This window comes from Erpetoichthys calabaricus, chromosome 8 (genome assembly GCF_900747795.2).
Source record: "Erpetoichthys calabaricus chromosome 8, fErpCal1.3, whole genome shotgun sequence".
Lineage (NCBI taxonomy): Eukaryota > Metazoa > Chordata > Cladistia > Polypteriformes > Polypteridae > Erpetoichthys > Erpetoichthys calabaricus.
In genome coordinates this window covers 58,683,110-58,710,738 of record NC_041401.2, presented here as the reverse complement: position 1 = coordinate 58,710,738, position 27,629 = coordinate 58,683,110, and the positions used below count along the sequence as shown (strand labels likewise).

General features: G+C 35.2%; 1 protein-coding gene across 7 annotated transcripts in view; it reads left to right on the top strand.

Annotated features, from left to right (window-relative positions):
• The window catches only part of mgat5 (alpha-1,6-mannosylglycoprotein 6-beta-N-acetylglucosaminyltransferase), a 262,957-nt gene that overhangs the window by 209,954 nt on the left and 25,374 nt on the right, over positions 1-27,629 (top strand). For all 7 annotated transcript variants that reach the window (XM_051930552.1, XM_028806564.2, XM_028806565.2 and 4 more), the window contains 5 exons: positions 749-898; positions 5,845-5,991; positions 11,251-11,367; positions 21,227-21,301; positions 24,778-24,935. In XM_051930552.1, coding sequence (XP_051786512.1) covers positions 749-898; positions 5,845-5,991; positions 11,251-11,367; positions 21,227-21,301; positions 24,778-24,935 — 647 coding nt within the window. The remainder of the gene's footprint in view (positions 1-748; positions 899-5,844; positions 5,992-11,250; positions 11,368-21,226; positions 21,302-24,777; positions 24,936-27,629) is intronic.

The following is a 27,629-nucleotide window of genomic DNA, read 5'->3' as shown; positions in this document are numbered from 1 at the left end:
TGGGAAACCTCTTTTTCATGTATTATTTAAGTTTTATACATATAGTAAAAGAAAAGTTTTTTTGCATTAGAAGCTAGAGGCTGAAACTTCAAGTGCTTTTTCAGGCATAATCTTTTTATCACCTAAGTAGTAATGTTGACAGCAGGTTGGAGGAGTAAATCTCATCAAATACTATGCTGACATGATTCACAATTTAAAACATGGTTGAAGTAATATATACTGTATATACTGTATAATATTCATCTGTAAGTATTAATCAACTAATATCTCCTTCATTTACAGGAGGGTACAGTCACATGACAGCAAATGTCAAAACATGACAAAGTGAATTTCTAACAGACATGATTTGAAAAGTGTACTTTTACAAAAAGCGGCATGAAAGAGTTAAAATATCCTGAATTATCTTTGCCATTCACTAATTCATGTGGCAATAACATAGTAACATTTGGATTTTTTAGTATTGGTTTACTCAGTATTTATTTTTCAGTTAATGACTGGAAACTATATGAATAAATTTAGCGTGTACAACATGATAAGATCAATTAGGGAGTCCATACTTGTCACCTCAGAAAAGCTGACAATAATACAATAGCAACAAAAGATGATTAAGTTTTGTTATATTTTGATATCCACTGTACATATATAATTTTCATAAATGTTAAAATGTTTATCCTATAGTTACAGATACATAACAGGCATATTTAAATCTGTTGTTTTTTCAGTTTTTATTTTTATTTTTATTTTATAGGATAAAAAGAAGTACTTGGATATAATTCATATCTATACAGAGGTCCATGGCACAGTACACGGTATAAGCACTGTAAACCTTCCCAGTTATGTGAGAAACCATGGCATTCTGAGTGGCCGAGATTTGCAGTTCCTACTCAGAGAGACCAAGGTAAATGTTATGATTTATTATAGAAAGAATGCAGTAGTGTTAAGCATGATCCAGAATTGATCCTTTATGTGCCAGTTTCAGAGACCAAAAAATCTGAAAATAATTTTTTGAAGGGGAGTCATGTACAGCAAAAAGAGTAAAAGATTGTTTTAGAAACCAAAATCTTTTCCTTAGTAATTTATTTTGCAAATTATCATACAGTATGGCATGCTTTCTAAGCTGTTATCATTAATTGCAAATTGCAAACTGAAGAAATCACCTTTTGTGAGGCTTAGACATGAGTATTATCTCAACTTGTGCCAGATGGCGCTGGAAAACAGTTCATTTAGTAAATGACACAAATAGACATATTTGATCACTCAGTTGCTCTTCTTTAAAATTTAGCTTTTGGTTGATGACCTGAAAACATTCAGTGTTAAACGTTTGAAATAAGTAATCAGGAAGAGGCAAATACTTTTTCATTCAAAGTTTACTATTCATGTATTTATGTTAACAATTACATTTATAAAATCTACTAACTTAACAGGATGTTAGGGTTTGTCAAATGTCAAAATACTAAGTACTACTACATGTACTTACTACACTTGTACTTAGTGTGCATTTTAATGGTTTATTATTATTATTTTTCCTTGTTTGCTCACAGTGCATCTGCAAAGCATTCAGTGCTTATGACTCATGCACTGACACATATTTCACATGGAAAACATGGCCCTTCACAAATTATGGGATATTCTGTGCATGTAAGGTGACATGATCAAAGAGGAAAGTGGATCCAGGACACTTCACATGCCTGTAATTCATCTAAGAAAGTCATGCAGAATTGCTAACAATTACTTAAACACATTAACCATATTTGTTACTTTAGTCCTCTGTCCTAGCCCTCTGCTCCACTATGTTGCTTTCTGGTCCTTGAGTGCTAAAGACATGAAGTCAGTGCCCATCTCTGTTTAATAAAAGTTGAGGCACTGTGAACAAACAAGAGTTAGTGAATTTATTAAATGTTGCATTGTGGAGATCTTTATTTCCTCCTCATTATATTTTTTGTTTTGCAAACACTTTCATTAACAGCAACTTAAAAATTCTGCTACTAAATAAAAAAGTAATACACAGGTATATTGTAAGCTATAGTTAAAAAGTGCTTGTGGGAGGTAGATCAAGTGTTTGGAGCAGTGCAGTCTGATAAGTTTGTAGAGTGGGGCCTAGGTGGTTAAAGAATAATATGCAGGATTAAACTAAATGGGATTCTTTTCCCAGTTTGCAGATTTATCAAAGATTTACCTTAATACTTCTTTTTCATTACTCCTTTGATTTAGGAATTTACAGTAAGTGTCAAGCCAGCAGCCTCCAAAAGACACACATTGGTTGAGGTAGCTAAGTATGCTATTCTGACACTGAAAACGCTCTTTAAAATGGCAATTTTAAAAGCATTATAATATTGCAAGATATCCGGGACATATGGATGTTATTACTCATTATGTTTAATTAAAAAGGAAACCAGATTTTGTTTGCTACGTTGATGGCTTAACAATTTTAATATAAAACAAGAGCAAATCAAGGATAGGTTCAAGAGTGAAACAAAAGAGGGTCTTTAGCAAAATGATAGTTTTAGGATGCCGGAGAAATGTTTCAAATCTTTAGTTATACACCTGTTAACCAAAATGCAGAGCAGTGTTTGTGGTAGAAAAATCTGTATTTTTTATAAATGACAACATAAACTAACAGTTAAAAATTATAAAAATGCTGAACACATGCTAAAGTCTGTCGTGACAGTTTCAGGTACAAGATTGGAACCAAATCTGAATAGAGACACATTTATGATTTGTGTATTATGTGTGTCCCTTTTTACACAAGCAACATTTGCCTAGATATGTTAAATTATGCTGACACATTTAGCCCATTGTAATGGTCTGTGTAAACAAAGGATATAACCTGTAAGCAAGAGAGTGATATTTTTATTTTTTTGGGTTCATTTGTTTGCTCTACAAATAAGATTGCTTCTACAATGTTTTGTCCATGCCAGCAGAGTCGGTCTCTTTAAAGAGAAATTTTACAGGGCACCACCATTGTTCTACCACCCTGTATTTTCAGGAGTCAATTTGATTGTCACTATTTGAGGACCAAAGCTGATGAACCAATTTGTCTATTTCACTTAAAGAGTGATGTGAGGAAAAAAGAAAATTTAAGTCTGAGCACCCACACATGTGAAACTTCCTGAAAATAGAGTTATCTTAGAATAGAGATCAAAATATGAATGTGAATTTTATTTTTGATTTAAGGATCAAATTCCATCTGTCATTTCAAGTACAATATCTAAGTGATATTTCAAAGGTCAGAATTGAAATGGATGAAGGTGACTTTAAGTGTGGCCAAATTTTGTTGGGCTGTATCTGTACATAGTTACCCAATCAAATATATTACGTGCATCTGAAACTTGTGACATATTGGGACTAGAGATAATTGTAAGTGAGCAGACAATCTGCTGTTTAATTCATTTTTCTTGTTAACCAGAACATGTATTTGGGTCTTAGTGGATGTAGGTGTTTGTCAATGTGATTTCCTACAGTGTCACTTTAAAACTTTTAAATAATGACTTCATTTAATTGATCTGTTTTTACTATTTCTTTTTGCATTCCTGTCCCATGACCAACTGATTATAAGTGACTTTATCTATAATGATTATATTTTTGTGAAATTGAACTTTTTTAACTTGTAAATTGCCTTTCATTTGAGTAATTGTACAATTTACTTTCTTCTGATGCATTAATTTGCAAATAAGGGCCAATGAAGTTTCATGAAATTGCTCACATAATGCATGGGGAGAAAAATTCAAATACACACTTAAAATAAGGCACTATTTTAAGTTGATTTAAGAATAGTTATAGTCTTGCCATGTGATAATGTAATAATATCTCTATGAAATATTATCACCAGTGGACCTTCCCTAGGAGTCTCACTTTTAAATGCTTTAGAAAGCTTTTTGTTTTGGGGTTGTTATATGTTTGCAGAATAGTAGTGTAGCATTTATTTTTATTTTTTTATTAAATCTCTGCTGCCACCTCTTGTTTGAAGCATACATTTTTTTCATTCTTCATTTACTCAGCACAAGACTCATAACAGATGAAAGAAGTCACTACAGCATACTTGCAGCCTTATGTAACAAAGTCAGAGATCTAGATATATCCCTGTTAGCCAGAGGGTCTGTGGCATTTCATGGGAAATGTAATCAAACTAATGAATTACACTTTAGAGAGTACGAAGTGAAAGAGTCTGTTGTTGAAAATGTTTTTGTGAAGTGTCTTTCTGTTTATTCTGGAAGGCTGATGCACAGAGATCCAGCTTTGTACAGAGGGGTCATTGTGGCTACTGCTTAGCAGTCAACATAGTTGTGCTTTTTCTCCCACTATAAGGCTAGTGTATTTTTTGATTTGGCTAAAACAAATAGGTGATTGTCAAGTGCAAAGCATACCAGTTCTTACCAGTTTCGATTATGTTGTAAAATCTTTTTAGGGATAAACTAAAAAATATTTTTTTATGGTTTTTTTATTGTATTTATTGTATACATAATATATTTCCTTCTGTTTTGTGATGCTTATTTCCTTTAAAAATATTTCATCTCCACTATATATCAGTAACACACTGACATTCAGCAGTTAAAACAATAGACATATTGCCTCAGATGGAGCAGTGAAAGTGTCCTCTTTGTTAATGTTTGATTACAGTGCATTGATTCAGTTTTATAATGTACACTATATATAAGGGAGGGGTGGCTAAAGCTATACAGCTACTATTGTTACTCTATGCCATAGGTAAGGTTTAAGCATTGAGTATGACACATACAAAAAATCCACAGTCCAAGTGCTTTTGTTTTAAGAGTTGTAGCGAAATTCAAAGCAAAAATAGTTCATGCAAAAAAAAAGAAAGAAAAAATAGTAATACACAAACAAAAACAGCTCTTTTCTGTGATATTTCATTTTAAGGTTAATTTATCTTTGTTACATTTCTTCTCCGATTCTATATTTTATTACATACATATGCATCTATACATTTCTGTTCACAAGCAAACAATCTGTCTATCATTCTCTGTGAGATCATATTGTCCTCACACCAGATATACAGGAAAATGTTATGTTGCCATGTTAATGAAATATTGTTTTATGGGATAAAACAGAATCTTCCATTATCTGTTTAGCTATGTGAAAATTACATTCTATTCAAATTTTACTACATATGAATTTATCATTAACATTAACTTTTGAAGATAGGCTGTTAAATTTCCAGCCCAGTTATTATATGTTACTTTAATAAGAGCCAAAATTATTCATAAACTCTAAATACAGATACTGTTTAACCACAAAACAGATACTGTATTTGAGAATTTCTCATTTCAGTTATTTGCTGTTTCTTGTAGCTGACAGCGTATTCACGTTTTTGCCTTGTATGCTAGTCGTGGTTTGCACATATACTCTTCTGACCGCACCCTTGTATCTGGGTGATACCAATTGTGGAAGCACTAAAGTTAAACACTAAAACAATGAGGCATACCACATGCTACTAGTAGGATGTCTGGCTCACCTATAGTATAAAGGCTTCAGTTTCAATGGAAATATTTTGTTTAACACTTTTTAATTTTCTTCTTGTTAGAATTTACATCTTTTCTAAATGAACTGTAAAGATCAAAAAATTAGGTGCATCATGTATTAATCTTAGGATTTAATTGACTATACTATGATTGTTTGGGTTATAGGTTACATTTTTCATTATACAGTATTAACTTTCAAACAGTCGTGACACTTACTGTATATGACACAGGCTTAAGTTTGTACTTTATTTAGTATCTTAAATTATTTTCTGTTGAATTATTTCAAACAAATATTAATAATTTGGCTTGTTCATTTTCAGCTAAACTGAATTTTTAAACGTTATTAATTTGCCTTACTCCTTTGCAGCTGTTTGTGGGGCTTTCATTTCCATACGAAGGTCCTGCTCCATTGGAAGCTATAGCTAATGGCTGTGCTTTCCTGAATCCCAAGTTTGATCCACCAAAAAGCAGCAAAAATACTGACTTCTTCAAAGGAAAACCCACCACGAGGGAGGTAAGATAAAGTTAAAATCTCCTTGTAAAATAATAATTTTCTGTGCAGCTGTAGGCTAAGGAGGCAGTTGCTGGTGTGACTTACAGTGTTGACTGTGGGCTGGTGAAATATTCTGCAGTGCCCCAGTTGTATGAATTTAATAACAATCATATTATTGTTTTGTTCTGTGCAAGTTGTTTTGGATCATAAATCATTTAAATGTAATGTGGCAAAAATGGAGTAACATGCATTTTGAATAGTCGAAATTGAGACAAAAATGTGTGATTTAGCAATTTTGAATTGAGTAAGTCCATGTTTCGCTATCTGAAGTTATCTAGAATTGTACTTTTTATTTCTTCTGGGAAGAATACCTATAAGAATATCTCTCTAGTGGATCCTGTAGAAAGGTTATGAATAGTTTACAGTTTTCTATTAACAAAACTTTTAACTTTCATGTACATGTACAGTGATCCCTCCTAGATCGTGGGGGTTGCAGTCCAGAACCCCCCGCGAAAGGTGAAAATCCGCGAAGTAAAAACCATATGTTTATATGGTTATTTTTATATATTTTAAGCCCTTATAAACTCTCCCACACTCTTATAAACATTTCCCGCACAGTTATACAGCATAAACCCTTTGTATTCTCTTATATATTAGGTAAGATTCGTTGAAATTATGTATGTAAACACACTGTTTATATGCAGTAAAACCTAAATATTATTTTAAAGATATCGAGCGTCTCCGATATCACATATGTTACAGCCATTACGATAGACAGGCCACCAGCAATAAATATGTACAATGCGACACTAAATGTACGTACATGTGCTAAGTACTGTACGTAGAAAATGAATTATGGTTACTCGCCAACAATGACACGACAACTTGTCCGATAACGATGCATTTAATTTTACTGCACAACAAAGGAGAGCATTACAGCTCTTCTAAAGAAGACTCTTCAGGCGACTGTGTAGCTCCGCCATTGTTCTTCTTCCGGCAGTCTTCAATCCAAATCCCTAAAGCAGATTCCATCCGGACTACCGCCTTATTACGTCCCATAACAACTCATTTTACACCCTGGTTAAAGGACACTGCGGCCGTAGATCTTATATTCTTTTCCTCCTTTTTAAATAAAAAAAATTGTGGACTCATTGATGCCGTAATTGCGTCCTACAGCAGTGTAGTTGTTCCCTTCCTTTAACATATCCAAAACTTTTACCTTTTCGTTAATCGTTAACATCTTCCATTGGTGATTGGGCACAGCCCCTGAATCAGTAGCAGGAGCAGATCGTTTTGGAACCATAACGAAGGGCTTGACTATGCACAAAGATAAACACAAAAGAGCACACAAGTTATCTCTTTACACAGCAAACACGTTAATGCTGAATGAGCGAGACAAGACTTCCTGGTTAATGCAGCGGAATCGAATTCAGTGCTCCATTGCTGAGCCAATCAGCACACAGGAACTTTAACTGCGTGCTCTGATTGGGTAGCTTCTCAGCCATCCGCCAATAGCGTCCTTTGTATGAAATCAACTGGGCAATCCAACTGAGGAAGCATGTACCAGAAGTAAAAAGACCCATTGTCCACAGAAACCCGCGAAGCAGCAAAAAATTTGCGTTATATATGTAGATATGCATACATATAAAATCCGCGATAAAGTGAAACCGCGAAAGTCGAAGCGCGATATAGCGAGGGATTACTGTAGTTATAAAAAAAGCTTTGATAAAACCAATTATATCTTAAGTAGATAAGAAAGAAAAAAGTTCAGAATAGCCCCCTTTTCTTCCATCCTGTCCTGTCTTGTCTTCCCAAATAATACTAAGATCCAACACCACTGAGTCACAGTCCTCTGACTTGCCACATAAAAAGGCACACCAGCAACAAATGGCTGTCCCTCAAAAATATACTAATGAAATAGTAGAAGAAAAGCAATAGTAAATTTGCTTTTTTCCCTAAAATAAGAAGCATGTTATAACATTCTAGAAGCTACTAATACTCTTAGCAGCTGTACACAGTGTTAATAAAAGTCTGGTATAAGATAGGGTTTAAGTAATAATATATAAGCCACTATAAATATCTTCTGAATTATTACTTATAGTAATAAATTATACACCACTAAGTATGCACAATTTTTCAATTTCGAAAACAAGAACATTTTTTTTTTATTTTATTGATTTTATTGAAATCACACAACATTCCATACAAATAAGCTATTTTTTACAAACATAAGATCGAAAACAAATCAAATCCAGAAAGAGAGCTGAGCCAGCAAAGTAAAACTTAAAGCTAGTAAAAATAAGTAAATAGATGAATTAATAAGTAAATAAAGATAAATGGAGAAGAAGATAAAAAAAGGAGAGAGAATCTGCTTCCTCAGTGCTTTAAAAGTTTATTCTAGAATGTTATTGATTAGATCCTGCCAGGTTTTGAAAAAGTTCTGCACAGATCCTCTAAGTGAGAATTAGATTTTTTCCAGTTTCAAATAGTATATAACATCAGTTATATGACTTAGAATAGGTGAGTTAGGATTCTTCCAGTTGAGCAAGATAAGTCTACGTGCCAATAGTGTAGTAAAGGCAATTACAGTTTGTTTGTCCTTCTCCACTTTAAGCCCATCTGGGAGTCCACCAAACACAGCTGTTAATGGATTAGTAAGGATTGTGACACCAAGGCTGTCTGATAGGCATTTAAAGATTTTGGTCCAGAATGATGTTAATTTGGTGCAGGTCCTCGGCATGTGGCCCAGTGAGGTTGGAACTTGATTGCAACGTTCGCAGGCAGGAAAAGCAAGAAAATTTTATTGTCAAAGTATTAAAACAGAATAATTGTGGTAAATTTAATGGTTTCAGCTAAAGTCAACATGAGAAGCTATCAGAAAATGAAAAGTAAAGTAACTAAAATGTAAGACACAAGGAGTCAGATTTATAAAACTTGCATACATACAAAAAGAGGCATGAAATGTTTGCACCTCTTGGATTTATGAAAGAAAACTGGACGGTAGAACATGGTGTAAATTTATGGCAACTCTGTCTCATTCATACACAAGATTTTGGAGAACATGGGAAATGATGACACCCTTGATCAAGTAGGGAAATGCAGCCAAACCAGCAAAGTGCTGACTTGTACATATAATAATTCATATCACTGAGCTGTTTTTAGAATGTTCATTGTTATGAGAAATATATTATACCTCAAATGTGGTAATTATGTATAGACTGTACTTTAGTTCCTCTTTAAGAGGGCCAAAGCTGATTTTTTACTGAAAACTTATATTGCTTTTTCTTCACTTTATATTGGCTGGCTGTTATAACTTCTCAGGGAAGTGGTCAGGAATATTCCAGCCAAGCTTCATTCCATTATGCCCATTGTACTGGAAACTATTAACCGACCGTCAAATCTCTATGTCTAGTTTATTGTATGGTATGAGTGTATGTAGAAAACCTATAACATATTTTTGCTAAAATAAAAAGGCAATTTGCAGGAGTGTCTGTGTCTCCTAACGTTATTGGAGCATTTTACTGCACTCATATTGCAACAAAGGAATCTGGCAAGAATGAAGCTGTTTTTGTTATCCGTAACACACATGTCATTAACCATTAACACACAAGTCATGTGTGGTACAGTTTAATATGATGTTGTGGGAACAGTGTAACAAAAAAGTAAATATTTTTTAACATAAATCTTCATTGGGACATTAATTTACCCGTTGCTACACATACACCTGACACTATTCAACTACATCCCTTTTAAAATCACATTCTGTATTTCATTCTTAAGTTCATAATTAGCTGTATTTGTGCTTGCTTGCCATTCTTTGAGGGAGTCAGTTCATTCACAATAACTGTAATTGAATGAACACACAGATAATATCACAAGAGAAGAACATTACTTTAATCAAATGAATGATAAGCACATTTTCAGTGTCAGTACAATCTCTTTAAAATCTAGAACAAAGCCATGCACCATTTTGGTGCAGTGGTTAGACCTGATGCCCCAAAGCTCCATTATTGTATGTTCATATCTTAGCCTGGGTGCTGGGATTTCCTCCTAGGTACTTCTTTTCCCTGTGACATCCCAAAAACATGCATGCCAAGAAAATTGGTAACTCAAAAAAGGTTCAATTATTAGTGAGTGTGGTTGCATGAGTGAATGTAATGAGGGGGTTTCCTATATTGTGTCCAATGGTTCAAGGATAAGCACTTGCTCCTTGAGTTCCTGAATTGGGAAAAAAGATTAGAAAATGGAAGGACAGATGGATGGATATCAATATCACTATAGAAATGCACATCAATAATGGAATTTGTATTTTATTGCCACTTTACCTACAGCAGACAGGTCTCACCGGCCACTTGCCCAATCATTATATTTTTTTACCTGCTTAATTTTTTCATAGCTGACAGATGTTGTAAACCTCACAGTAGTAATGCACCAAACACTAATTACAGCAAATAAGTATTATTGGGGAAAATGTGTTTTTTTTTCTCTTCAAAAACAGGCAGCAGCAAATATAATGTATGCTCCAAAAGTCAGTATGTTTAATAGCTTTAAAAAAGCATATTGTGGCTTTTTTTAAATTATTAATGTTGACTATGGCCACTGAACATCAGGGACAGTAAGAGATAGCAGTGGAAGATTTAGGTAGAGTAAAAAGCCTTAATGCAAAAAGAGAGAGAAATGTTTTCTCCTTTTTTATTAATTTGCCAGATTTTTTTAGCACATGCAATTTACCATTGATTTTTGCTAAACTAGCATGCATCATTTAAGCATTTTTCTCACTTGACTGGTTAAGTTAATAAACATTTTAAAAATTACGAAAAGTAAAATTTGTTTCATATCACAGAATACATGATCACAAGTCATTTTTCAAAATATATAGGCACATTTTAGCACATAATAATTTAAAGTAAGTGTTCTTGTGAATCATTACATTTAGACTTTAGATGACATTCTTTTACTGTAAACTTTTTTCTTTCATCAGTCTGGAAGTAATAAATGATAAGAGGCATGCAAGTGCCTCGAAACTTTGCTACACCACCTGTATAAACTCTTTATCTTTAAGGAAATATTAATTCATAGTTTACGTATAACAGAGGAATATATAATAAGAATAAATATAAATACCTTTTTTTGAAAGGTTATTTTTTACACACATATTATTTGTTTTCATTTATTAGTTTTGCAAATGTAATCCGTTTCGGATTTGTTAGGTATTTGCATTTTTTTCAAGCGGGATGAGCCCTGTTCAAAGATGCCCATTTATTTATTTTCCCTTTGCAGCTGACATCTCAGCACCCCTATGCGGAGGTTTATATTGGAAAACCTCATGTCTGGACAGTAAACATTGATGACACAGAGGAAGTAGAGAAAGCTGTCAGATCAATTCTCAACCAAAAGGTATAGTACTTGTCGATTTTTCTGCATTCAGTATTACATTTCTTCAGTAGTGGGTGGTGCTTACTGTTGTTGCTAGCACCATTGATCTTTCTGAATCTTTCCTACCCTTTACACATAACATTGATAGTAGGAATGTAAATTTCTTAGCCTTTTCTGTATAATGCAATGAATGTGCATGCTACCATTTATCTGTAGTGCAGTATTACAAAATATTGTTACAGGAAAGTGGCACTTCCTCTAGATGTGATAAGACATGGTCTTGATTCTCAAAGTACCCTTTGCCTCTATGGTTCTTTAAATTTCTGTGACTGCCAATAATTATTTAAAAACTTATGTAAAAAGGCACATTTCCCTCTGGGGACAAATATCTATCTGTCTCTGTCTATCTGTCTGTCTGAGGACAATAGCCCCACAAAGAATAGAACTTGCTGCATGCCTTACTATATTTCATAGCACTGAATAATACTTATTGCATGCTTTTCTGTATTTCATAGCATAAGATTCAGATTACACTAAAAAGAAGCACCAATTTATTGAATTACAGAAAATTTTAATGAAGTATTTTGCTTTGCTAGTTTTCCATGTATGGGAGGTGTTTTCTTCAAAAAAAGGAATTGAAAATTAAAATTATCAAATGAAAATTGCAAAAATTAAAGTAAATTGAAAGACCAGCATTTGCAATTTTATTTTCAGCCTTATCAGCAATGAAGCTGCAGAAATGAAAAGTAAAACGCAATATGCACTGGCGCCACCTGCTGCTCATTGAATTTTCATTTTCCTCTTTGCATTTTCATTTTCAAGTTGCAAATGCAAATACAGTGGAACCTCGGTTCACGAACGTCTCGGCACACGTACAACTCGGTTTTATCGCTGTTTACTTTTGCCTCGGTTCACGACCACACACTCGGTATACAAACAAGCCAGTTTCCCTTTTGGTTTGTACATGTTCAGTCTCTCCCTGTGCATTTCCTGTGTAGCGAGCGAGTGAGCAAGAGAGAGATCAAGAGAGAGCACGCGACACACACACACACACACACTATGTTACTTTTCTTGGTGGTTTATTAAATTACGGATTTTTTCAAATGTTCATTTTTTTTCCCTGTGCTTAAAACTCATTAAAAAAAGTGTTTATACGGGGATCAAATTGCAAGCTATAGCGAGAACTTCTGCAATGTTACTTTCTTGGTTGCTTGTGGTTGTTTTTTAAATAAAGTTCGGATTTGTTCATATGTTCCTTTTTTTTTCCCCCTGTGCTTAAAAATCATTAAAAAAAAGTGTTTATACAGCAATCAGGTTGTAAGGCTATAGTGCAAACTGCTGCAATGTTGCAGAGAGGGAGAGAGAGAGAGCGGGCTGTGGTGTGCTGAGAGAGAGAGAGCAGGCTCGTGTGCTGATGAGAGAGAGAGAGAGAGAGCGCGTGAAGCTGAGAGCAAGTGAGCCTGCGCGTGCAGCTGAGCAGGGAGCCTGGGTGTTTGTGTCAGTGTTATTCAATGTTTTTACATTAGTTTACTATTACACTGTGCATTCTATGGTGTAATTAACTATATTTGTGCTTAAAAATCTTTACAAAAATATATTTACGTACAGTTCGTATGGTCTGGAACAGATTAATTGTATTTACATACAATCCTATGGGGGGAAATTGCTTCGGTTCACGACCAAATCGGTTTACGACCAGAGGTTTGGAACGAATTATGGTCGTGAACCGAGGTTCCACTGTACCAGTCAGTGGGTGTAGGGCTATGAACTTAGATTGATAGTATACTTCTCACTTTGACTGTGTTTACTGTAAGTTATGTGATTTTGATCTATTCACCTCAGTACAGCAAGCTTCATAGCGAAACCATCTCACAACACCTGAACACCACGAATAATTGTAGTTCTGAAATAATTATTATGCTATTTAATGATAATGTTTAACATGACAAAAATTAGCCATTATTTCATCATCATTTATATTTATTTACACCCAAGTGGAAACAATGCTTTGTATATTTTGTTTTTTTTGTTGTAGTATTATATAATAAATGTACCCCTCTACAGTTTTCACCGCCTTCTCCTCAGTCCCATTCCCCTGTAGATGATCGATGACTCGATCAGACTCTTTATTGTTACAACTTTTTAAAATGAGGTGATACAGTAGTGATCATTTTATTCACTGTGATGACCTTCCATAATCCATAATTTTGGTTTAATTCATGCCTCTTTTTACATCATTTATAAGAATTTTTTAATCCACCTCATTTAGAAATATAGGAATAACAAATATGAACTGTATTATCTATCAATTAATTTTATATTTATAAACAAAAAGAATGAAATTTAAACAAACTGGAATCAATTTTCTGACCATTCTAGAAAGCATTGAACATATCCTTCCAAAAATACAATTCCAAAATATGCTTGAATAGGTACAAAAATATTTTTGAATTGCATTATTTTCACTTTCTCTTATAGGGAAAGTATTGTAATAGTCCAAAGATTCAATATCGAGATTTTGATTAATCTTGAAGTTTTTAGACATCCCTTTCTTTCTCGTATATAAAGTATAGGGAAAGTATTGGAATCCTCCAAAAATTTAATTTCGAGACTTTGGTGAATCTCAACATTTTAGACCTCCCTGAGTCTGAAAAAAACATTTTTGGAGTTTTGTCTTTGTGTATGTAAACACGTTAACTTGAGTACGCTTTCACTTAGGTCAACCAAATTTTGCATACAAGTATTAGGTACAAAACATAGGTTTCTATCAACTTTTGGGCTATTTCCATTAACTGGAAGTGGTAATTTACCTCTTATTCATGCAGCTGCAGAGGTTGATTTATTCAACTTTACTTTTATAATAATTGTTCAATATATTATTAATTTGATTTGATTTGTTGTTGATGGTTCTTTAATGTACATAATATAAAAATATAATCATTGCCTTGCGGTTTACTCCTCAAATATCCATCCCCATCTGAGTATACGAGAAAGTCTAGGGGAGACCACTCCTGATTTTTATATTGTTGTTTCATATTATTTTTATATTTGTATGTATGTGTATGTGATCAGGCAATTATTTCTATAAAACTACCTTCATTGTGACTATAGCTCATCAGTATTAATAAAATATCATTCTGGATCTCTGAAACAGCAATACTAACCACTAGGCCTGGGTAAAAATATCAATTTTCCGATTAATTATTTTTCATTTAAACAAGATTGATCTTGTGAATCTCTGTCCTGCTCATTTACTATATGTAGATTTTTGCTTATCTTCGTTTTGGCATCTGATCCAATAGATGTCGCTAATGCACCTGTTAAGGCTTTCTAAGGAAAAAGCACAGTATCTAGTCAGCACTTTCGATGCTTAAATCGGATATGTGGACTTCCTATTGATTCAAACAGTGTGTCAGTAAAGAACAACTAAATAAAAACAAAGCCATATGTAAGCTGTGCAGCTCAGAAGTTAAGTATTGTTGTAACAGAACAAATTTCAGAAATCATTTATCTTGATGTTACCCATAAACGTAATCTCAAACCACATCCAAATAAGTAGAGCCTGAACAATCCACACTGGAGACTGTGGGTAGTTTCAAGCTTCCATTTAATTTACCTTGTGCCCAAAAAATAACAGAATCTATAGCAGATTTTATCTGTGAAGTTATGAGACCCTACACCGTTATTATAAACGAGGGCTTTCCACAAATACAGGTTTTTGAACTGGTGTGTGCTATACCAACCAGAGAGCAAATGTGTGAAGTTATTGTACCTAGGCTTCGTGAAACATTTTAAGCAAAGCATCTCTGTGTCGCAGTGCAGATAATAGCCCTAACTTACGGCAGCTGAACATCCAGAGCAGCAGATTCCTACGTGACAATCACTTGTCACCACATTAAGCATGCTCCATTCCAGTCATAGCGGCAACAACCTTGCTGCCTTTACAGCATGCAAAGCTGCTCAGATGACTGGCTGTTGTTCCAAAAACCTTTCTAGCACTTCTAATTTACTGTTCCATCACTTGACCGCATCAATCACAAGTTTGTGTGTTGGCAAATGCAATAAACGTTGCTTCTCAACGTGCTTCACCCAGCTAAGCAAGTGGGCTATTGTTGGAATTTTCAGAGCATCCTGCAATAACAAGTGTGGTTGTGCTCAAAGCAGCCGATGTGAAAATCTCCATGAACTGTATGGATCATATTAGTGGCATTGTCAGTCATGATGGCCAGTTGTTTTTCTTTTATGTTTTATTCAACCAATGCCACGGTCAAAAAGCATCAGCTCTAGATCCTCATTTTAAAATGCTTCATTTTCATCTGAAGTGGAAGTGTAAAGACACATTTTCGAAAACTGATTAACAGGACTGTTTCAGGTGAGCAACTGAAGATATGCGTAACTTATCGAATTATAGAAAGACATGAGTTTTCCCACTGTATCTTTAATTTCGACTAATTGAAGATTATTTTAAACGCAGAAAGAAAGCAAATTTTGCCTAACCAAATGTATTTTTGATAATTCTGGTTATCCAACCATGACATTTTTTAAATTAATGTGTCATATTAGTTTTTGTATCTGTTTCACCAGTTTGAGTGTACATGCATGTAACTGTGTTTTATCTCTCCAGTGTAACTGCCATGTTTTTATTACTGGTATAGGCTGCATTTCTCCATGGTTCTTAACCAATAAAATAAAGAACATTAATGATTTAAGAAAAATTGCATTAGTATTGTCCCTTTTAATAAAAACTGTAATTTGCTGAGAAACAATTTACCTGTGAGGAGTTTTATATGTCATATTTCAATATCAATTGTTTCTGAATATCTTGGGTTTTTGTTTTTGAAGCTGTTTAAAGAAAAAGCATTATACTAGAATGCACACTAGGAATATTTTCAAATTCAAACTTCAGATTATTGGTTCATACCAGACAAAACAAAAACAAAACAACACGAGTGTTCTTGACAGTGTCAGCAATGGTGCATACTTAGAGAAGCACTCTAAATGTAAATATTTAAAATACTGTAAGTTAGTTTGATGTAGTACTTATGCTTACCTGACCTGGCACATAGAATATAAAATGTGATTCTAAAGAATTAAAGTATATACAAATACTTCCACAAGTAAAATTCACTGTCAACTTTCACCAGTAGAGGGCATCTGGGGGTTGAATGACCTGAATACTCTTGAATGAATACTGTATACTAGTTTTGTGAAATACAAGATACAATATACAATAAGCTTTTTGTCATATACACATGTTAAAACCATGTAATGAAATTCTTACTTTGCTTGCTCACCTTCATATACAAAGACAGAAAGACAAAAGAAGTATAAAAACAAATAGCAATTAAAATTATAAGAATACAAAATAAGGTGCACAGTGCCACAGCAGTCAGTACCATTTATGAGGCTATGAGTTGTGGTTTGGATTGACTTTAACTTTTAGCATTGTTGAGGAGTCTGAATGCTTGTGGGAAAAAAACTATGCCTCAGTCTTGTGGTGCGTGATTTCACACTCCTGTAGCGCCTCCCTGAGGGAAACAGCGTGAAAAGCGTGTGTTGAGGATGAGTATTATCTTTAATTATGTTGCACACCCTCCTGATGACCCTACTAATGTAGATGTCCTTTAGGGAAGAGAAAGTTGCTCCAGAGATGTGCTGTGCAGTTTTAATTATACTCTGGAGTGCTTTCTTTTCCTGCAAGGACCAGTTACCATGCCATACAATATTAGAGCAGGTGATTACACTCTCTGTTGTACCTCTGTAGAAATTGGTGAGAATTTTGGTTGGCATGCCAAATTTCTTCAACTTCCTCAGAAAGAACAATCTTTTGTGTGCTCGGTTAATGAGTTGTAGTGTATTGTAGACCAAGTCAGGTCCTCACTGATGTGGGTTCCAAGGAATTTGAAGATTTTTACTCTCTCCACCTCAGCCTCACCAATGTAAATGGGAATGTGCTGCAGCTTTCTCTTCCTTGGGTTGATAATCATCTCCTTGGTTTTATCTGTATTCAGGGAGAGGTTGTTTTCCTGACACCAAGCCACTACTCCTGCCACCTCTGTCCTATATTCTGCCTACACCCCAACCCAGTAATCAACCCTATGACTGTAGTGTCATCAGCAAATTTAATGATGTTGGTGTTGTTCTGAGAAGCCAAACAGTCATAGGTAAACAGGGTGTAGAGCAGCGGACTTCGCACACAGCCTTGGGGGCAGCCGGTGCTGATTGTTCTTATGCTTGATGTTTGGTTTTCCACTCTGACTGACTGGGGTCTGTCTGTAAGGAAATTCAGCACCCAGCTGCATGTCAGTCCAAGGGAGACAAGTTTATTGCACAGTTTCCATTGGACAACTGTATTGAACACTGAGCTATAGTCAATAAACAGCATTCTTACATACAGTATGTGTCCCTTTTCTCCAGGTGTGTGAGGACTGTGTGTATGGCAGCACTGACTGCATCATCAGTGGACTGATTTTGGCAGTAAGCTTACTGTAGGGGGTCGAGGGTTGCTGGAATTGACTTCTGAATGTGTGCCATGACTAGTCTCTCAAAGTATTTCATTACAATAAGGGTGAGTGCAATGGAACGATAGTCATTTAGACAGCTCACCTGGGATTTCTTTGGAAGGGGCACGATGGTAGTGGTCTTGTAGCAGAAGGGTACGGATGCCTGTGCCAGGGACAGATTGAATATGTCTGTGAAGACCCCAGTCAACTCTGATGAGCAGACCCTGAGTGTACACCCCGGGATGGAGCCAGGGCCTGCTGCCTTACGGGGATTGATTCGAATCAGGACCTGACGCACCTCTGCTGGTGTTACTGACAACGGTGCATCATGCGTGCCTCCAGTGACTGGCGGCCCCCCATGGCAATGGGTGTTAATCTTCTCGAAACGAGCATAGAACTCGTTAAGCTCATTTGGCAGTGTGGCCTGGCTTGCTGTAGCCCGCAGTGTCCTCTGTTTATAGTCAGTAATATGCTGCAATCCTTGCCACATGTGCCGGGAATCCGAGGTGATGTAATAATCCTCCAGTTTGTCTGTATTGTCTCTTGGCTTGTTTGATAGATTTACGCATGTTGCATCTGGTCCTTTTATAGTTATCTTCATCATCAGAGACAAATGCAGCACAGCGTGCACACAGCATAGACCACACCTCCCCATTAATCCATGGTTTATTATTAGGATAGAGCCTACAGCGTTTTGTGGGAACGATGATGTCAGTACATGTACTGATATACCTAGTTACAACAGCAGCATACTCCTCCAATTGAAAGTGTGGAGTCTCCCCTCAGAGAGGCAATTCTAAAAACATCCCAGTTAGTTCTCTCAAAGCAGTCCTGAAGAGTTTGCTCAATATCTTCTTTCCATATCCTGATTGTTTTATTTACTGGTGGAGCTCTCTTGAGGAGTTGTCTGTAGGCTGGATACAGGAACACTGACAGATGGTCTGACTGACCGAAATGGGGGTGTGCACTGCTCTGTAGGCATCCTTCACGATGCTGTAAACTTGGTCAAAAATGTTACACTCCCTTATTGGAAAAGATACATACTGGTGATATTTGGGTAGGAAGTTCCTCAGGTTGCAGTGATTGAAATCACCGGCCACAATGAAAACAGCATCATGTCTGCTGATGACATCAAGCAGCGCCCCAAGTGCAGTTATGCAGTCTGCCTGCGGTGGAATGTACACAGACAGCAGATACACAGTGCTGAACTCCCTCGGTAGGTAAAAAGGTCTGCATTTAACCATTAACATTTCAATATCGGTGAAACAAAATTTGACGGGAACTGTCAACTGTGGGACCTTATATAGACAGGTGTGTGCCTTTCCAAATCATTTCCAATCAACTGCAGAAGCTACAGAAACATCTCAAGGATGATCAGGGGAAACAGGATGCACCTGAGCTCAATTTTGAGCTTCATGGCAAAGGCTGTGAATACTTATTGTACATGTGATTTCTCAGTTTTTTTATTTTTAATAAATTTGCAAAAACCTCAAGTAAACTTTTTTCATGTTGTCATTATGGGGCATTGTGTGTAGAATTCTGAGGAAAAAATTAATTTAATCCATTTTGTAATAAGGCTGTAACATAACAAAATGTGGAAAAAGTGATGCGCTGTGAATACTTTCCGGATGCACTGTATGTAGGTGGAGGGTTAACATTGGGCTTAGGGTTTGTGTGTATTTGTAATATCCTTTATGTGGTATTTACACAACACAATTAATGCTGCAATGTATTGTAATGACTATTGAGAAGACTAAAGTGAGGCATACACAGCGAATGAGAAATCCCCCCTGAACTGGGCCTATTTATTTCAGCAATCAAACAGCACTGAGCCTAGTGCACCTTTAGGTCTCTTGCTGTTGTTGAGGACCACCGAAAATGCCTCCAAAATAATAAGTACAGCCAGAAAATAATACAAGGCTACACCATGTACTGTATATTCCTCTTTGAGAACAAACACTCTTAAGAAATTTTATATCTAATACTTTCTGTCTCTTGCCTATCAACTAGTCTTTTGCCTATGCACAATCGTACATGAATGAGTTCTTTGAGCCTGCTCACTCAGATAAACATTAGAAGGTAGCTTGCATGTTTTTTTTAATGAATCCAGAACACAAATGTGTGATGTTTCTCACCCTCTCCCTTTATATGCAGGTGCTGGCACACTTAAGTGTTTGATTCTTGAATTGATGCTTATAATACAGAGTAAATAGATAAATATGACAAGTTTCTCTATAATGAAAATCAGAGTGAATGGCCATATTTCCAAATATTCACGTCCCCAATGTGTATAAGTTTCTTTACCATGCTTTTGTAGATATCCAATTTATTGGCCACATTATAGACCACATACATCTTATGAATTTACATAACAAGAAAACATCACAACACTGCTGCTTGGAAGATATCCTTTTCTTGGTCTTTGAACCTTTTCATTAATTTACACAGATTAATGAGAAATGAGAAAATTTTATTATAATTTCATATTAATAAACTGCATGAAAGCAACACTTTATGCTGTTGTGTTGCCCTTTTCTACATTATTATTGGAAGTGAATCTTAATTGACATAGGCTTTAGCTATCTCAATTGCTAAAACTGTTATTTGGAGTCATTGTTTTGAAGTGTGAAGAAAAATGAAAACATTGAAGTAGAAATCATTAGTCATCAATGTCATAGATAGATAGATAGATAGATACGGACAGACTGCTCAGACATGGTTTCAAGTTTTGGGGAACCACCTTGGTTACCCTATTTACACTGGCATAAATCAAATTAAAATACAAAATTGCTGGCCTCTGCTGTTAACAATAACAAAGATGTGTGTACATTGAGAGAACCTCCTCTTTTGTCTGTCTTTTGGTTTCTCACCAAGGTCAAACTAAAGGCACCCACTTCAGTCGGGTTGGGCTATATGTATATCTGTAGATCTGGATAGGGTTTGTGGTTTGGTTGATTGGTGGAGCCATGGTTAGGCATCATGTGGCTGCAGTCCTTCGAGGATGGAAAGACAAGTTTGTGAGCAACAGTACCCCTCTTGTCCCCAGGTGGTAGCACTTAGCTTCTCAAAACCTTAAAGCAGCCCCCTATGTGCATGTGTGTAACTATAGATATAACTTTCTTTTCTTTATTGACTTCATCTTTCTGTAATCCTTTTGTCTATGATAAAATCTGTTCCAAATTCACTGAGAAATATGGTGTAATACAAATAAATAGACCCAGGGCAAATACTTTCTTGTGAAGCTATATTTGCTGCTTCTCTTTTTTACTAACCAAAACATGATTTAGTCAATGAACACTAATTTCACAGACATTAGTTGCTGATGTATTTGGTCTCTGAGTTTTTTTTTTTGTTTTTTTGTTTTTAATTCAAAACAGATTGAACCTTATTTACCGTATGAGTTCACTTGTGAGGGTATGTTACAGCGAGTCAACGCCTTCATCGAAAACCAGGTACTGTAAATTTGTCATTTTATTATAATTAACCTAGTAATTATTAATTATTAACATATTGAAGTTAAAACTTTTACATCACATTAACAGTTGTACTGTTTAATTTTAATTTAATACAGTAAAAGTTTTTCTTCAATGAAAATTAAAATTTTACATTATTTATTTTTAAATAATTGCCAGTGGTGGCAGTAATTTATTGCGAAAGAGTGTAACAGTGATATATAATTTGATTCATAGTGTAACCCCCTTGCATGGCTTTTTCTTCTTAAGCAGTGTGTAAGACCCCGAATTCATTAGTTTGGTGTCACCACCCAATAGTTGAATTTTCAATATCAGTCACATCCAACCATTTAGCTGATAACAAATCACACCTTTCACTCAGTTTAAAGAAAAGAAAACTTTCTCTTTACTTGAAACCAAAAACAGACAACCAAGCATTTGCATATTACAACTATGTACATCACGAAATAAAAAAAACAAGAATGATAAGCTATTTACAAAACTACTGGTGCACTGTTAGTACCTATACCCTTTTAGAGTAATTAGTCACTCCGTTGGGGGCCCCAAACGTAGCTCGGGTTCATAGTGGCCAACAAACAAAACAGCACTGGCCCTTTCACCTGAGCTTTACTTCAAGCCACATAAGTCAAACAAATAAAACAAAACACACACAGACCTTGGGTGGATGAACACTTCCTCCTTATGTCCCTCCTTTGGCCTTTCGTCTCACCCCTGTCTTGTATTGGAAAAACTCACTAGTGGGTTGCTCTCGTGTTCTACCGATTTTCTCCTTGTTTATTTCCCGCACACTCCATTGACCCTTGCTCCAATTCTCCTCTCCTGACTATCTTTGCCTCCTGGACACTTTCTATCCGATAGTGCCTGTTTGGGATTTGCATTCGTTTTTGTTACAGTAACAACTTTGGCTTTCTCTCTCTCGTTCTCTCTCTCTGCACCAGCGTTTTGCTGTACATTTCTTTTTTCCACTTTTTTTTTTTTTTTACTACGTTTCAATATATTATAGTCTTATTGTCCTTGTCAGCATTGTGGTGCCACTTCTCTTCTATTAGTTTAGCGTTTTGTTAAAGCTGTCTTCTTATAGCTCTCTCACTTCAGCGTTCTGCTAAAGCTATCCTTTTTTTCAGTCTTACGGTGTTCAGCTCTACTCCATGTGTCCTCCCTCTCTTCTCTTTACTTCCATGTGTCTTCAGTCCTCCCTTTTTCCTCCAATCCCGTACCTGTATCTACCTGACACAGCCTGAGGATGGACCAATAAGGGAGCACTATCAGGTGTTAGGTTAGGCTTTGTGCCCCTGCTCTGTTTAGGGTTACTATTCGCAACCACACTTATTTTAGTTATGGGATTAACTTTATTAACGTAATACATTATGCAGAATCTATCCTGGTTACAATAGTTAATAACTGGTTACATTGATTACATTGTATGTATAGAAAATGTCTAATTTGATCATTAAACTAGTCTTAACTAGACTAGTCTTAACTTGGCTTTGTCAGAGACACTATTTCTGTGTAAGCATTAGTAGCCTTCTCATTTTTTACACAACCATTTCATTAGTAATTGGTGGATTATAAGAGGGAGGGTTATCCTCCTGACCTGTGAAGATTTATGTCATTGATGAAGTCCGTTTTTGCTGCTCACGCTATGAGATATCCTGACCTTGAATATACAGTGTGTGTCTTTACACACCCTTTTGATGTTAAGGTTTTCTAGGAGAGCATTGACTTAGGTGGGAGACAACATACATTTCAGCTTATTGGAAATGTAGTAATTGTGACAAATGTACTTTTCTTCAGTAGCTTACTCATGCAGTAGAAACATTCATAACACTTGATAATACTTTCTAATTTACTGGAATATTGTTTTAGTTCACAATTTAAATTGTTTAAAGAATTTAACCATCACTAATAAATGTTTACTTTAATATATTTAGAGGCATAAAGGACATATAAAGATATGGTATGACTGAACTATGCTTGAGTTTATGTCCCCTATTTCATTGTATTAATTGCATTTTCTACTTACCTTACATTTAATAAGAATTACAGCATTAGGGAAGGAAAGTGAATGGCTGTAACTAGGCAGCAGAAGCAAGGCCATGTCCAGGGAAACAAGCTAAAATCAACATAAATGTTTTTCTTAAATATCAGAAGTCACTATTGTGCAGTTGTAATCATTCCTATATGTTGTCTGTTCTTCTTCTGGTATTTAGACCTTTTTTAAACTCATGATTAATCTATGCCTCTATTAGAACCACATATTGCCCCTCAAAAGAGTAAACAGATATATGAAAGCTCACCCAGCCCTCAAACATCTGTTCTTGTGACGTAATATTGATAAGCGAGACTCAAATGCACCAAATGCAAAAAAATGTGTGTATAAAAGACATGCACCAGATGGAGGATTTAGCTGAGTAATCTGCTATCTGTATATACACCTTTCTATCTGTGGCCCATTTCTTGATGTGATTGTCCATGAGAGTGCTCAAGTTTAGAGTAAAGTGATCAGCTAACTCTCAAGATGCTGCTGGTTTCTCACATCAGTAAAAGTTACTTCTGTTCTAAGCAGCAACATCATGGCTCATTCTGTTAATCTGTATAGCAAAAGTCACTTGCAACCAAATTCATTTTAATAGTGGTTAATAATTTTCAAATTGCATACCTCAAATTGCATACCAGTAAGTGTTGTTTTTGAAAATTTTTTGATTATTTCATCAATGCTCATGTCATGTTCTTGTGCTTTCTTCATTTTTCCTAAGTAGCACCGCAAATGTTCATGTTAATATAACTCTAAAATTCCATTCAGGAAAAGACATTGATGATATTTTTCTTAATTTTTATATATAAAACTGCCTATTATTACTGAAATTATAAACTTTATTATAAACCCTATTAAATACTGGTACCTAGGTATAAATTGTTGTCACTCTCCTTTCCTTGTACTAGACCACATTCATATACAGTATTCTTTTTATTTAAAAAGGTATATCTCCTGCTTCTTTTGCTAAGATGTTGCACCCCAAGTGTGAATTGTTCTGTATTCTATGTATACAACTAGACAGTAATCACTGAAAAATGTCATGTGTATTCACTTTTCATTTTTTCTCTATATGCAAAGAAGACAATCATAAACAAGTTTCCACAGGGTGTAGGCATTTATTTGTTATGTGGGAATAATTAGTATGATTTCTCTTGGATTCTAGGATTTTACGTCATCGTCACCATGATTTTCATTCTGCTTTTCCTGGTGTTTTGGTTATTTAAATCTTTATTTACTAATGAGCATGTTAGCTATAAGCAGTTGCAGGAGTCCAGTGTTGTTCGCACTCATTATTAGTGAATGTCTCAAGAAAAAACATCAGAAAACTTTTCTCCTTTTTTGTACTTTTTTTGTCTATCGGTATTATATGTGGATTTAATGAACTTGGTAAAGTATATCATCTTTCTTTGCATTCCAGGATTTTTGCCATGGTCAGGTGATGTGGCCTCCTCTCAGTGCACTCCAGGTGAAGATAGCAGAGTCAGGAAAGTCCTGCAAACAAGTCTGTCAGGAAAATCAGATGATCTGTGAGCCATCCTTTTTTCAACACCTCAATAAGGACAAGGACCTGATCAAGTAATACTTTGTTTAAAAATGTTGACTTTCCTCACATAGTATAATATAAAAAATGTATTGCATTTATACATTGTTCAAAATTCTTTAACATCCAAAAATCATAACCACTGTGTATGATTTGTTTGTGTCTTTAACATTTTAAACATGCATATTAAGACTGATACAAAGATTTCTTTCTTTAGTAGCAAATCTAACTTAGTTGATAGATTTTTACTTTTACAGTTACAATAGAGATTTAGACAGAAATGCGTAATCTTGCAGAAAGCATATAGAGCTCAAATTAACAAGTAGACCACAATTATTTCTTCATACAGTAATAATTATTGAGTCATTTCAACAATTCTGTCTATTTGTGTTGTAGTTAGTTACCTTATTAGGAAACTAACCAAGGAAAAGATGTTTTTTATTTATTTTTCTTTTTTTAATACTATTGAATTCCGATTTCCTGACCCAGCATTTACACTTCATACTTGTCTATGAACTTCATTTAGAATTTATTTATCAGGTATGTCCTCTTTATTCGCCAGGCTACATTATGCTTTGTTTCACCGTACTTTTGAAAAGTAATTTTGTATAAATTCCAATGGCCCTAAAATTATATTTGCATGTTGATTACACAGTTTTCCTATTTATCATAATACTTACTACTAATAAACATATATAGTTGATAGTTTCATGCCTTTAAAGTTGTTTTGGTAATGTACAGTATGTTCATAAAAATGAACATTTTCCAATTTAGCAGTAAATATATCTTTATAATACTTGAAGCAGAAATCACACTGTATAATTCACATGAAATGTCATTAGGAGGAGGCATCCTCTTCTATCTTTGTACTATAGTGGTGACATTTCAGTGTTATTACACATGATACTTTATTCAGTTTATTGTGGAAGTAAAACATTCAGCTTTAGGCCCCATCCACATGGGCGTTCAAATCTTGGTTAAATGAATGTGCTCAGTGCGACCTAGGCATTTAAGTTACGTTTTGTAGTGGCACTTAATTGACTTCTATATGATGTAACATTCACGTTCGTTTGCCTCTGTTAAATGCCAACCTGCAGCCCAGATTGTACTTTTGTGTGGGAGGCAGTAATCAGGCAGTCCAGTTTGTTTTTAACCTGTGAGGTTTGAGGTTTATCCTTCATTGGATTCACAAAATATGGATCAGTTGGCTTTATTAGGCCTGAATCTTGACCTTCTTGTGTTGAAAATCCTCCTGATACGGCAACATAGACAAAGAAAGCATTGCTGTCATTACTGGGTTCACCCTCTAACTGCACAGAGTGTGAAGAAAGGAAGCTTGTAATCTTTTGAAGAAATGCAACGATTTAAGTTCTTCAAATACTGTCAGATGTCAGTTTCAAGTTTTGCTGTAGCTGGTTAAACACCATATTACACCCTGGTTAACCAATATACGAGTCAGTGTTAGCCCTGAACAGAGGCTACTTGTCACTTTGAGAAAAGCAATATACAAACAGTACTCGCGTATGCACTCACTCATCCTTTTCTTCCTTACATTTCCAGTGCCTACCAGAAAAGTCCACCAGAAAGTTGTGCATGAAACATGATACATAAATTAAATGATTTAAATGATTTGGATAGGAATATAAGCAACAAGCTGGTTAAGTTTGCAGATGATACCAAGATAGGTGGATTGGCAGATAATTTGGAATCCCTTAAATCATTACAGAAGAACCTGGACAACATACAAGCTTAGGCAGATTTGTGGCAGATGAAATTTGATGTCAGTAAATGTAAAGTATTACATATAGGAAGTAAAAATGTTAGCTTTGAATATGCAATGGAAGGTCTGAAAATTGAGAGTACACCATATGACAAGGATTTAGGAGTCATAATGGACTCTACGCTATCAACTTCCAGACAGCATCCAGAAGCCATTAAAAAGGGAAACAGAATGTTAGGTTGTATAGCACTATGTGTGGAGTACAAGTCCACGGAGGTTCTGCTCAAGCTTTGTAATGCACTGATGAGGCCTCAGCTGGAGTACTATGTGCAGTTTTGGTCTCCAGTCTACAAAAAGGACATAGCAACACTAGAAAAGGTGCAGAGAAAAACATCTAGCCTAATTCCAGAGCTACAGGAGATGAATTATAAAGAAAGATAAAGAAAGATTAAAAGAGCTGAGTCTTTTCAGTTAAAACAAAAGAAAATTAAGAGGTGACATGATTGAAGTGTTTAAAATTTTTGAAAGGAATTAGTACAGTGGATCGAGACTGTTATGTTAAAATGAGTTCATCAAGAACATGGGGACACAGTTGGAAACTTGTTAAGGGTAAATTTTGCACAAACTTAAGGAAGTTTTTCTTTACACAGAGAACCATAAACATTTGGAATAAGCTACCAAGTAGCGTGGTAGACAGTAAGACTTTAGGGACTTTCAAAACTTAACAATGTTTTTTAGAAGAATTAAGTGGATAGGACTGGCGAGCTTTGTTGGGCTGAATGACCTGTTCTCTTTTAGATTGTTCTAATGTCGTGTGCTATGGGAATGTCTCCACCCTCTTATCATTCCAGAACCATCAGTACAGCTATGTATTCACATTGCTGAAGGATTCTGCCAGAAGTCCCAGTTACTATTGTCTTGGAGCCCTGGATATCCAGTCCTCCAGAACGTTAACACTAGAATTACCAGAGCCAACAAAAAAACTTGTAAATCTGACCCACCTTAAATC